The 13,205-nt window shown below is 50.9% G+C and overlaps 1 protein-coding gene across 1 annotated transcript in view; it reads left to right on the top strand.

The window, feature by feature from the left end:
* Positions 1–12,274, top strand: part of LOC140721205 (NACHT, LRR and PYD domains-containing protein 3-like) — a 35,619-nt gene extending 23,345 nt beyond the window's left edge. Inside the window, exons 7-9 of the mRNA XM_073036063.1 lie at positions 11,429–11,515; positions 11,671–11,838; positions 12,003–12,274. Coding sequence (XP_072892164.1) covers positions 11,429–11,515; positions 11,671–11,838; positions 12,003–12,096 — 349 coding nt within the window. The 3' untranslated portion in view covers positions 12,097–12,274. The remainder of the gene's footprint in view (positions 1–11,428; positions 11,516–11,670; positions 11,839–12,002) is intronic.
* Positions 12,275–13,205: the final 931 nt, after the last annotated feature.

Below are 13,205 nucleotides of genomic sequence, written 5' to 3'. Positions count from 1 at the left end.
ACGACCATTGGTTTAATGGTAGTAAATCACAGGAATGGCCGTGTTTCCTGCTGCCTGTGACACGTCCATTGACAATGTTCCTTCTCACTGTTACTGACACCCAGACCGACACTGACTGCAGCAGGTGGGTCAGAGATTCACACCCCCTTCCCGGTGAGGGACAAGAGACCGTCTGCAGACTGTCCCAGTGAGAAGGAAAGAAATACCATTGTGAGATTGTCCTCCCCTGCCCTTGATAGTGTGTGACTTTGCTCACTACCAGATACACAGAGAGCGAGGCCGCATCTCCTCTGGGTCTCTGTTCAGACCCAACACACACGTACAAAAATGTTCTGCATCCTCTCGTCTTGTAGGATTATCGTTTACCTTTGGAATCCTCCTGTGGGACTTTTTATCCAAATCCCCCTTCGATTCTTAGGGATCTCGTCCCCATCCCCATTCCTCCTGTGGGCTCTCTATTACCCGTTCCTCATCCTCCAGTGGAATGTATTTTCCCTTCCCCCCTTCCTGCGGGATCTTTCTTCCCCATGCCACTTCTTCCCGTGGGTTCTCTCTTCCCCATTCCGTTCCCTCCAGTGGTATCCCTTCCCATCCCCCATCCGCCTATGGGATCTCTCTTCGCAAACCCCCTTCATCCTGTGGGATCTCACTTCTTCATCCCCCTCCCTCCTGTTGGATCTCTCCTCTCCATTCCCCTTCCTCCTGTCGGATCTCTCTTCCCCATCCCCCTTCCTCCTGTGGAATCTCTCTTCCCTATCCCCCTTCCACCTGTGGGATCTCTCTACCCCATCCCCCTTCTTCCCGTGGGATCTCTCTTCCACATTCCCTTCCCTCCAGTGGTATCCCTTCTCATCCCCCATCCGCCTATGGGATCTCATTTCCACATCCGCCTTCCGCCTGTGGGATCTCACTTCCCCATCTCCCTTCTTCCTGTGGGAACTGACCTCCCCATATTCCTTCATAGAATTGTAAAATCATACAACACTACAGCACAGAAAACAAGCCATTCGGCCCTTATGCTCTGTGCCAAAACTTTATTCCGCTAGTCCCATTGACCTGCACCCAGTCCATAGCCCTCCAGACCTCTCCCATCCATGCATCTATCAGACTTATTCTTAAAACTTAAGAGTGTGTCCGCATTCTCCACATCAGATGGCAGCTCGTTCCACACTCTCACAACTCTCTGAATGAGGACGTTCCCCCTAAACCTTTCCACTTTCACCCTGAAGCAAAGTCCTTTTGTAATTTATCTCTCCTAATCCGTGTGGAAAGAGCCCATTCGCATCTACCCTGTCCATACCCCTCCTAATTGTGTAAACTTCTATCAAATCTCCCCTCATTCTTCTGCGCTCCAAGGAATAAAGTCCTAACCTGTTCAATCTTTACAAGCAAAATATCTTTTCTGCACACTTTCAGTCTTACTGATATCGGTCCTATAGTTCAGTGACCAGAACTGCACACAATACTCCAAATTTGGCCTCACCAATGTCTTATACAACCTCACCAAAACATTCCAACTCCTATACTCAACTTTGATTAATGAATGCCAGGATGCCAAAAGCCTTCTTTACAACCTTGTCTCCCTGTGACAACACTTTCAGGGAATTATGTATCTGAACTCCCACATCCCTTTCTTCCTGCGCACTCCTCAGTGCCCTACCATTTACTGTGTATGTCCTACCTTGATTTGTCCTTACAAAATGGAACACCTCACACTTGTCTGCATTAAATTCCATCTGCCATTTTCTGGCCCATGTTGCCAGTTGGTCCAGATCCCTCTGCAAGCTTTGAAAGCCTTCCTCGCTGTCCACAACGCCTCCAATCTTAGTGTCATCAGCAAACTTGCTGATCCAATTTATCACACTATCATCTAGATCATTGATATAGACAACAAACAACAATGGTCCCAGCACAGATCCCTGAGACACACCACTAGTCACAGGTCTCCAGTCTGAGAAGCAATGACCCACTACCGCTCTCTGTCTTCTCACACACAGCCAATTTCGAATCCAATCTACAACCTCTCCAAGGATACCTACTGTCTGAACCTTCTGAACTAACCTCCCATGTGGGACCTTGTCAAAAGCCTTACTAAAGTTCATGTAGACAACATCCACAGCCTTTCCTTCATGTGCATTCTTGGTAACCTCCTCGAAAAACACTACAGGATTCATTAAACACGATCTGCCATGAACAAAGCCATGCTGACTATCTTTAAACAGCCCTTGGTTGTCCAAATCCTTGTATATCCGATCTCTCAGAACACCTTCCAATAATTTACCTAATACCGATGTCAGGCTCACTGGCCTGTAATTACCTGGTGTACTTTTGGAGCCTTTTTCAAACAACGGAACAACATGAGCTACCCTCCAATCCTCCGGCACCGCACTTGTGGCGAAATACGTTTTAAATATTTCTGCCAGGACCCCTGCAATTTCTACACGAGTCTCTCTCAAGGTCCGATAAAATATCATGTCAGGCCTGGGGGATTTATTTACCTTTATTTGCTGTAAGGCAGTAAGCACCTCCTCCTCTTTAATCTCTATATGTTCCATAAAACATAGAATAGTACAGCACATTAAAGGCCCTTCGGCCCACAATGTTGTGATGACCCTCAAACCCTACCTGCCATATAACCCCTCACCATAAATTCCTCCATATGCCTGTCTAGAAGTCTCTTAAACTTCACTAGTGTATCTGCCTCCACCACTGACTCAGGCAGTGCATTCCACGCACCAACCACTCTCTGAGTGAAAAACCTTCCTCTAATATCCCCCTTGAACTTCCCTCCCCTTACCTTAAAGCCATGTCCTCTTGTACTGAACAGTGGTGCCCTAGGGAGGAGGTGCTGGCTGTCCACTCTGTCTATTCCTCTTAATATCTTGTACACCTCTATCATGTCTCCTCTCATCCTCCTTCTTTCCAAAGAGTAAAGCCCTAGCTCCCTTCATCTCTGATCATAATCCATACTCTCTAAACCAGGCAGAATCCTGGTAAATCTCCTCTGTACCCTTTCCAATGCTTCCACATCCTTCCTATAGTGAGGTGACCAGAACTGGACACAGTACTCCAAGTGTGGCCTAACTAGAGTTTTATAGAGCTGCATCATTACATCGCGTCTCTTAAACCCTATCCCTTGACTTATGAAAGCTAACACCCCATAAGCTTTCTTAACTACCCTATCTACCTGTGAGGCAACTTTCAGGGATCTGTGGACATGTATCCCCTGATCCCTCTGCTCCTCCACACTACCAACTATCCTGCCATTTACTTTGTACTTTGCCTTGGAGTTTGTCCTTCCAAAGTGTACCACCTCACACTTCTCCGGGTTGAATTCCATCTGCCACTTCTCAGCCCACTTCTGCATCCTATCAATGTCTCTCTGTAATCGTCGCCAATCCGCTACACTATCTACAACACCACCAACCTTTGTGTCATCTGCAAATTTGCCAACCCACCCTTCTACCCTCACATCAAGGTCGTTAATAAAAATCACAAAAAGTAGAATTCCCAGAACAGATACTTGCGGGACACCACTAGTCACAACCCTCCAATCTGATTGTTCTACCTCCACCATGACCATCTTCCTTCAGCAAGCAAGCCAATTCTGAATCCACCTGGCCAAACTTCCCTGGATCCTATGCCTTCTGACTTTCTGAATAAGCCTACCATGTGGAACTTGTCAAATGCCTTACAAAAATCCTTATAGATCACATCAACTGCACTACCCTCATCTATATGCCTGGTCACCTCCTCAAAGAACTCTATCAGGCTTGTTAGGCACAATCTGCCCTTCACAAAGCCATGCTGACTGTCCCTGATCAGACCATGATACTCTAAATGCCCATTGATCCTATCTCTAAGAATCTTTTCCAACAGCTTTCCCACCACAGATGTAAGGCTTACTGATCTATAATTACCTGGACCATCCCTACTATCTTTTTTGAACAAGGGGACAGCATTCGCCTCCCTCCAATCCTCCCGTACCATTCCTGTGGACAACGAGAACATAAAGATCCTAGCCAGTGGTTCAGCAATCTCTTCCCTTGCCTCGTGGAGCAGCCTGGGGAATATTCCGACAGACCCCGGGGACTTATCAGTCCTAACAACTCCAACACCTCCTCTCCCTTCATATCAACATGCTCCAGAACATCAACCTCACTCATATTGTCCTCACCGTCATCAAGTTCCCTCTCATTGGTGAATACCGAACAGAAGTATTCATTGAGGACCTCGCTCACTTCCACAGCCTCCAGGCACATCTTCCCACTTTTCTCTCTAATCGGTCCTACCATCATTCCTATCATCCTATTGTTACACACATAATTGAAGAATGCCTTGGGGTTTTCCTTTACCCTACTCGCCAAGGCCTTCTCATGCCCCCTTCCTGCTCTTCTCAGCCCCTTCTTAAGCTCCATTCTTGCTACCCTATGTTCCTCAATAGACCCATCTGATCCTTGCTTCCTAAACCTCGTGTATGCTGCCTTCTTCCACCTGACTAGATTTTCCACTTCACTTGTCACCCATGGTTCCTTCATCCTACCATTCTTTATCTTCCTCAGCGGGACAAATTAATCCCTAACATCCTACAAGAAATCCTTAAACATCGACCACATGTCCATAGTACATTTCCCTGCAAAAACATCATCCCAATTCATACCCGCAAGTTCTAGTCTTATAGCCTCATAATTTGCCCTTCCCCAATTAAAAATTTTCCTGTCCTCTCTGATTCTGTCCTTTTCCATGATAATGCTACAGGCCAGGAAGCGGTGATCACTGTCCCCCAGATGCTCACCCACTGACAGATCTGTGACCTGACACGGTTCGTTAACTAATACTAGATCTAGTATGGCATTCCCCCTCGTCGGCCTGTCAACATACTGAGACAGGAATCCATCCAGGACACACTTAACAAACTCTGCCCCATCTGAACCCTTGGAACTAATCAAGTGCCAATCAATATTCGGGAAGTTAAAGTCACCCATGATAACAACCCTGTTATTTTTGCACCTTTCCAAAATCTGCCTCCCAATCTGCTCCTCGGTATCTCTGCTGCAACCAGGGGGCCTATATAATACCCCCGGTAGAGTATCTGCTCCCTTCCTGTTCCTGACTTCCACCCATACTGACTCAAAAGAGGATCCTGCTACATTACCCACCCTTTCTGTAGCTTTAATAGTATCCCTGACCAGTAATGCCACCCGTCCTCCCCTTTTCCTCCCTCTCTATCCCTTTGAAAGCAGTGAATTCCAGGAATATTGAGAATCCATTCCTGTCCTGGTGCCAGCCAAGTCTCCGTAATGGCCACTACATCATAATTCCATGTATGTATCCAAGCTCTCAGTTCATCACCTTTGTTCCTGATGCTTCTTGTATTGAAGTACACGCACTTTAGCCCTTCTACCTTACTGCCTTTATACCCTTTATTCTGCTGCTCTTTCCTCAAAGCCTCTCTATGTGTCAGATCTGGCTTTACTACATGCACTTCTTTCACTGCTCTATCGCTCTGGGTCCCATCCCCCTTGCAAATTAGTTTAAACCCTCCCGAACCATGCCAGCAAACCTACCAGCAAGGATATTGCTCCCCCTTGAGTTCAAGTGCAACCCATCAAATATGGACAGGTCCCACCTTCCCCAGAAGAGATCCCAATGGTCAAAAAATCTAAAACCCTGCCCCCTGCACCAACTCCTCAGCCACACATTCAACTGCCATCTCCTCCAATTCTTACCATCAGTATCACGTAGCACTGGCAGCAATCCTGAGAACACCACCCTTGAGGTCCTGTTCTTCAGCCTTCTGCCTAGTTCCCGAAACTCACACTTGGACCTCATCCCTCTTCCTGCCTATGTCGTTGGTACCAATATGTATCACGACTTCTGGTTGCTTTCCTTCTCGTACCAGAATGTCCTGTACCCGGTGAGACACATCCCAGACCCTGGCACCCGGGAGGCAACAAACCATGCGTGTTTCCTTCACACGTCCACAAAATCTCCTGTCTGCTCCCCTGACTATAGAGTCTCCAATGACGACAGCTCTCCTCCTCTCCGTCCCACCCTTCTGCACCACAGGGACAGACTCAGTGACAGAGGCACTGCCACCATGGCTCACACCTGGTCAGTCGTCCCCGCCAACAGCATCCAGGACGGTAAACTTATTATTCAGGGGAATGGCTACAGGGGTGCTCTGCACTACCTGTCTACTCTCCTTCGCTTTCCCCCCTCGGACTGTCACCCAACGACCTGCTTCCGGCAGCCTAGGTGTGACTACCTCCCTGTAGCTCTCATCTATGACTGCCTCATTCTCCCTTATGAGTCGAAGGTCATCCATCTGCTGCTCCAGAGTCCTCACACGGTCTTCCGGATCGCCCAGCCGCATACACTTCTGGCAGATGTGACTCTGCGGGAGAGGGGAGTTCCTCCAAGACTGCCACAGCTCACAGGAAAGGCACATCACCGTCTCAGGAGGCATTGTAAAGACCTGTCAAAGCCTCAAATCTCCACACACTCACTGGCCGCTTTCCACGGGCCGCTCAGCTTGAGCTACCCCTCTATTTATTTGTTTGAGCTTTTCAAACTGCTTGGTCAATCAGCTGCTTTCTGCTGAGTCTGAGCTTTTCAAATCTTGGTTGTCTTGATTTGCACAGTCCAACTGCCAAAACTGCCAGAATCTCTCGAGTCAAAGCCTCAAATTTCCACTCCTTCACTGGCCGCGTTCCATGACACTACTGTTTGTTTCCTTTAATTCCATATCCGCTATCCCAGTTTCCTGAGTAGACACTGACGCAAAAAGACTGTTTAAGATCTTCCCCATCTCGTGATGCTCCACACATAGACCACATAGACGACCACTCTGATCTTCTAGGGGACCAATGTTGTCCTTTACTATCCTTTTACTCTTAATATACTCGTAGAAACCCTGCCAACACAACCTCATGTCTTCTTTTTGCCTTCCTGATTTCCTTCTTCAGTATTCCCTTAAATTCTGTATACTCTTCAAGTATCTCATTTGTTCCTTGTTGCCTGTACCTGCTAAACACCTACGTAACCAGATCGCCAATATCCCTTGAAAAACAAGGTTCCCTATCCCTGTTAACTTTGCCTTTAATCCTGGCAGGAACATGCAAACTCCGGATGTAAGCGCAGTTCAGTAACTCCACTTACTGAATCCATCATTGCCAGAAAACAACTTATCCCAATCCACTCTTCCCAGATCCTCTCTCATTTCCACAAAATTGGCCGTTCTCCAATTCAGAACCTTAACTGGTGGACCAGTCCTATCCTTATCCATAATTATCTTGAAACTAATGACATTATGGTCACTGGACCCAAAATGTTCCCTTACACATACTTCTGTCACCTGACCTGTCTGATTCCCTAATAGGAGATCAGGTACTGCAGCCTCTCTCGTTGGTACCTCAATATATTGATTTAGAAAACTTTCCTGAACACATTTGACAAACTCCACGCCATCTAACCCTTTCACAGAGTTGGAGTCCAGGTCAGTATGTGGGAAGTTAAAATCCCCTATGATTACAACTTTCTGTTTCTTACATTGGTGTGCTAACTCTCTTCAGATTTGCTCCTCTGATTCTCTCTGCCTATTGGGCCGTATATAATAATACCCTATTAGTGTGGTCACTCCTTTCCCGTTCCTCAGCTCCACCCATACGGCCTCTGTAGACGAGCCCTCCGGGCTGTCCCGTCTACGCACAGCTGTGAGATTCCCCTGACTAGTAATGCCCCCTTTCATCCCTCCCCCTCTATCACGTCTGAAACAACGTAACCTCGGAACCTGAAGCTGCCAGTCCTGCCCCTCCGGCAAACCAAGTATTACTAATAGCAATAATGTCGAAATGATCATGTGCCAATCCACGCCCTAAACTCATCTGCCTTCCCTACAATACTCCTTGCATTGAAATAGATGCACCTGAGAAAATTTCTATCACGTACAAACCATTGATATCTGTCTATACAGGCAGTCCTCGCATGACCATTATCCTCCTCCACATCACTATCTGCCCTAACACTCTGCACCTCACCCTGCAACCTTGTTTAAAACCCCCGGAGCAGAACTTGCTAACCTACCGGCAGGGATGTTGGTCCCCCTCCAGTTCAGGTGCAAACTGTCCAATTCGAACGGGTCCCACCTCCCCTGGAAGAAAGCCAATTGACCAGAAACATGAACCCCTCCCTCATGCACCATCCCCTCAGCCACGTATTTAGCTGCATTATTTCTAGCCTCACTAGCACGTGGCACGGGCAGCAATCCTCCTGTGGGATCTCACTTTCCCATCCCCCATTCATCCTCTGGGCTCTCTGTTCCCAATCCCCCTTCCTGCTGTTGGATCTCTCCTCAGCATTCCCCTTCCTCCTGTGGGATCTCTCTCCCCCATCCCCCTTCCTCCTGTGGGATCTCCCTCCCCCATCCCCCTTCCACCTGTGGGATCTCTCTGCCCCATTCCCCTTCCTCCTGGGGGAACTCTGTCCCCCATCCCCCGTCCTCCTGTGGGATCTCTCTTCCCCATCCCCCTTCCTCCTGTAGGATCCCCCTCCCCCATCTCCTTCCTCTTGTGGGATCTCTCTTCGTCATCCCCCTTCCTCCTATGGGATCTCTCTTCCCCATCTCCCTTCCTCCTGTGGGATCTGTCTTCCCCATCCCACTTCCTCCTGTGGGATCTCACTTTCCCATCCCCCATTCATCCTCTGGGCTCTCTGTTCCCAATCCCCCTTCCTGCTGTTGGATCTCTCCTCAGCATTCCCCTTCCTCCTGTGGGATCTCTCTCCCCCATCCCCCTTCCTCCTGTGGGATCTCCCTCCCCCATCCCCCTTCCACCTGTGGGATCTCTCTGCCCCATTCCCCTTCCTCCTGGGGGAACTCTGTCCCCCATCCCCCGTCCTCCTGTGGGATCTCTCTTCCCCATCCCCCTTCCTCCTGTAGGATCCCCCTCCCCCATCTCCTTCCTCTTGTGGGATCTCTCTTCGTCATCCCCCTTCCTCCTATGGGATCTCTCTTCCCCATCTCCCTTCCTCCTGTGGGATCTGTCTTCCCCATCCCACTTCCTCCTGTGGGATCTCTCTTCCCCATCCCCCTTCCTCCAGTGGGATCTGTCTCCCCCATCCCACTTGCTCTAGTGGGATCTCTCTGCCCCATCCCCCTTCCTCCTGTGGGATCTCTCTGCCCCATCCCCCTTCCTCCTGTGGGATCTCTCTCCCCCATCCCCCTTCCTCCTGTGTGATCTCCCTCCCCCATCCCCCTTCCACCTGTGGGATCTCTCTGCCCCAACCCCCTTCCTCCTGTGGGATCTCTCTGCCCCATCCCGCTTCCCCATCCCCCTTTGGGTTCTCTCTTCCACATCCCCCTTCCTCCTTTGGGTTCTCTCTTCCACATCCCCCTTCCTCCTGTGGGATCTCTCTTCCACATCCCCCTTCCCCCTGAGGGATCTCTCTGTCCCATCCTCCTTCCTCTTGTGGGATCTCTCTTCCCATTCCCTGATGTTCTTGTGGGATCTCTCTTCCACATCCCCTTTCCTCGTCTGGGATCTCTCTGCCCCATCCCCCTTCCTCCTGTGGGAACTCTGTCCCCCATCCCCCGTCCTCCTGTGGGACCTCCCTCCCCCATCCCCCTTCCACCTGTGGGATCTCTCTGCCCCATTCCCCTTCCTCCTGGGGGAACTCTGTCCCCCATCCTCCGTCCTCCTGTGGGATCTCTCTGCCCCCAACCCCCTTCCTCCTGTGGGATCTCTCTTCCCCATCCCCCTTCCTCCTGTAGGATCCCCCTCCCCCATCCCCCTTCCTCGTGGGATCTCTCTTCGTCATCCCCCTTCCTCCTATGGGATCTCTCTTCCCCATCTCCCTTCCTCCTGTGGGATCTCTCTTCCCCATCCCCCTTCCTCCAGTGGGATCTGTCTCCCCCATCCCACTTGCTCTAGTGGGATCTCTCTGCCCCATCCCCCTTCCTCCTGTGGGATCTCTCTGTCCCATCCCCCTTCCTCCTGTGGGATCTCTCTCCCCCATCCCCCTTCCTCCTGTGTGATCTCCCTCCCCCATCCCCCTTCCACCTGTGGGATCTCTCTTCCCCATCCCCCGTCCTCCTGTGGGATCTCTCTGCCCCAACCCCCTTCCTCCTGTGGGATCTCTCTGCCCCATCCCTCTTCCCCATCCCCCTTTGGGTTCTCACTTCCACATCCCCCTTCCTCCTTTGGGTTCTCTCTTCCACATCCCCCTTCCTCCTGTGGGATCTCTCTTCCACATCCCCCTTCCCCCTGTGGGATCTCTCTGCCCCATCCTCCTTCCTCTTGTGGGATCTCTCTTCCCATTCCCTGATGTTCTTGTGGGATCTCTCTTCCACATCCCCTTTCCTCGTCTGGGATCTCTCTGCCCCATCCCCCGTCCTCCTGTGGGATCTCTCTGCCCCAACCCCCTTCCTCCTGTGGGATCTCTCTTCCCCATCCCCCTTCCTCCTGTGGGATCCCCCTCCCCCATCCCCCTTCCTCTTGTGGGATCTCTCTTCGTCATCCCCCTTCCTCCTATGGGATCTCTCTTCCCCATCCCCCTTCCTCCAGTGGGATCTGTCTCCCCCATCCCACTTCCTCCTGTGGGATCTCTCTTCCCCATCCCCCTTCCTCCAGTGGGATCTGTCTCCCCCATCCCACTTCCTCTAGTGGGATCTCTCTGCCCCATCCCCCTTCCTCCTGTGGGATCTCTCTGCCCCATCCCCCTTCCACGTGTGGGATCTCTCTTCCCCATCCCCCTTCCTCCTGTGGGATCTGTCTTCCCCATCCCACTTCCTCCAGTGGGATCTGTCTCCCCCATCCCACTTCCTCTAGTCGGATCTCTCTGCCCCATCCCCCTTCCTCCTGTGGGATCCCTCTTCCCCATCCCCTTTGGGTTCTCTCTTCCACATCCCCCTTCCTCCTTTGTGTTCTCTCTTCCACATCCGCCTTCCTCCTGTGGGATCTCTCTTCCACATCCCCCTTCCCCCTGTGGGATCTCTCTCCCCCATCCTCCTTCCTCTTGTGGGATCTCTCTTCCACATCCGCTTCCTTCTGTGTCTTTCCGTTCTTTACCTTAGGAGATGTCTCTTCCTCCATCTCCCATCGACATTCCCCGATTCTCAAATTTTCCTCACTGTTTGACTTTCTCCCCTTTTCCCCTGCCCTTTCCGACTGTCACACGTCAGGAACACTTTTCTAACCATCAGGGAATGAGAGAGAATATGTGGAGTTTACAGGGTCACACCGACAGACGAAATTACTGACATTCAGTGAATTCATTGGAGCTGGGCAGTGAGGGACATTGACAGTGATGGGAACTACGATCAGTGAATTATTAAAGGGTTTAATGTTTCCTGAAATATCCGAGTGAGAGAAATTTCCCCAGACCCACAATTTTAATCACTATGTTCATTAATCTGTCTGTTTGTGTTCAGACTGAACGATAATAAACTAGGAGATTCAGGAGTGAAACTGGTGTCTGCGGCTCTGAAGAACCCGGAGTGCAAAATACAGAAACTGTGGTAAGTACCAGACTGTGGGAGATTGTGTTTACAGTCACTGGGTGTCTGACACTGAACATTAATGTGATCAGTAATTGTGTTACTGATAAACACTGGGGATTTGTACCGTCTCCTGTCTCTCTGTGTCCTTCACCCTCACTCTCTCTCATCTCCAGGCTTTTCGATGTCGGTCTCACAGATTCTGGTGCCGAGGATCTCGTCTCCGCTCTCAGGACAAACCCATCACTGGCGGAGCTGGACCTGGCATCAAACTCTCTGACAGACCGATCTGTCCCCGCTCTCCGCCGCTTCATACGGACCCTCCCGAGACTGGAGCGGATCTGGTGAGTGTTTGTGTTAATGTTCAATGTGATAAAATATCAGCGGATCCGCGGGTTTTCTGGTGATATTTGTCTGTGAGTGTTGTTGGAACATTAACCCCGGTCCCCTGTTACTGACACTGTTGTGTAATCTGTTTATTTCATCTTTATTCTCCCATCTGTTTCAGTCTGCGGTGGAATCAGTTCAGTGAGACCGGGGGGAAGGAACTGAGATCTCTGCAGGAACTCAGACCCGGACTGAGTGTGGATCTGAACATCTGAATGTGTGAACATCCCCGCCCGCGGGATGGGGACATTTGGCCGACTCCCCGCCCTCTCCTTTAACTCCCGCCCTTACCTTTAACGGCCGCGCGCCGGGGCTGACTCCCAACAGTTTTAACGGAACCGGCTCGGGCCCCGCGTTGTGTGCGTCGCTCGCAGCTGTCCCGCAGTGACGCGTTTCCGCCTGCTGTCCGTCGGGGCAGCTTCCGCCGGAAGTGCGTGTGCGAGACTCCCCACGTGACACCCAAGGGAATTATCCGGACAGGAAGAGCCCGGGGGTCCGGGGATCAGTCTGGGACACCGGTGTCCCGGGGTGGGGGGGATGATCCCGGGAGAGAATCCTTTTGCTCCCTTTGCTGAGGACGGTGCATTCGGCAGCCTGGCCGATATAATGATGTTAAATGGACAAATCCCTCGGCAATGACCCTGGATCTGCTGCGATCCCGGACACGGCCCTGAAGTGTGATTTTATAATCATCGGTTCCCCGATGCAGAGTGACGGTGAGAAACGGGACTGATTATTCAACCGGTCACTCCTTGTCGCCGGTCAGTTAATTGTGTGTGACTGTGAGCAGATCATTTATTCCCGCACGTTAGCAGCTCACACATTGTTTCATTTATATTTCTCATAAAAAATCAATAAACCGCTGTATCTTCCTGTCTTGTGTCGGACTCGAGTTTTATTTGAGGTTTCTGTTGCCCTCCACACCCTGTGCACTGCAACAGTGGGTCGGAGCTCCTCACACTGACACAGCAGCGTCTCAGCTCCAGGCTGAGGGAGGTCGGACAAGCAGAGTCTCGGAGCCCAGGATCTCATCTCCACCAAAGCCCATTCCTGGCTAATTGACCCCCGCCTGTCCCCCGCAGTTAAAATCGACGTGAATCCACTGAGGTCCCGAGTACGAGAGTGATGGGGGGTGGGGGTGGAAAACCGGCGTCAGGCACAGAATGATTCTCCCTCCACACCGTCCCATCACACACTCCCGGGGTCAGACAGAGAGTGAATCTCCCTCCACACCGTCCCGTCACACACTCCCGGGGTCAGACACAGAATGATTCTCCCTCCACACCGTCCCATCACACACTCCCGGGGTCAGACACAGAATGAT

Source organism: Hemitrygon akajei, unplaced genomic scaffold, assembly GCF_048418815.1.
Source record: "Hemitrygon akajei unplaced genomic scaffold, sHemAka1.3 Scf000052, whole genome shotgun sequence".
Classification (NCBI taxonomy): domain Eukaryota; kingdom Metazoa; phylum Chordata; class Chondrichthyes; order Myliobatiformes; family Dasyatidae; genus Hemitrygon; species Hemitrygon akajei.
This window is presented reverse-complemented; position numbering and strand designations above follow the sequence as displayed.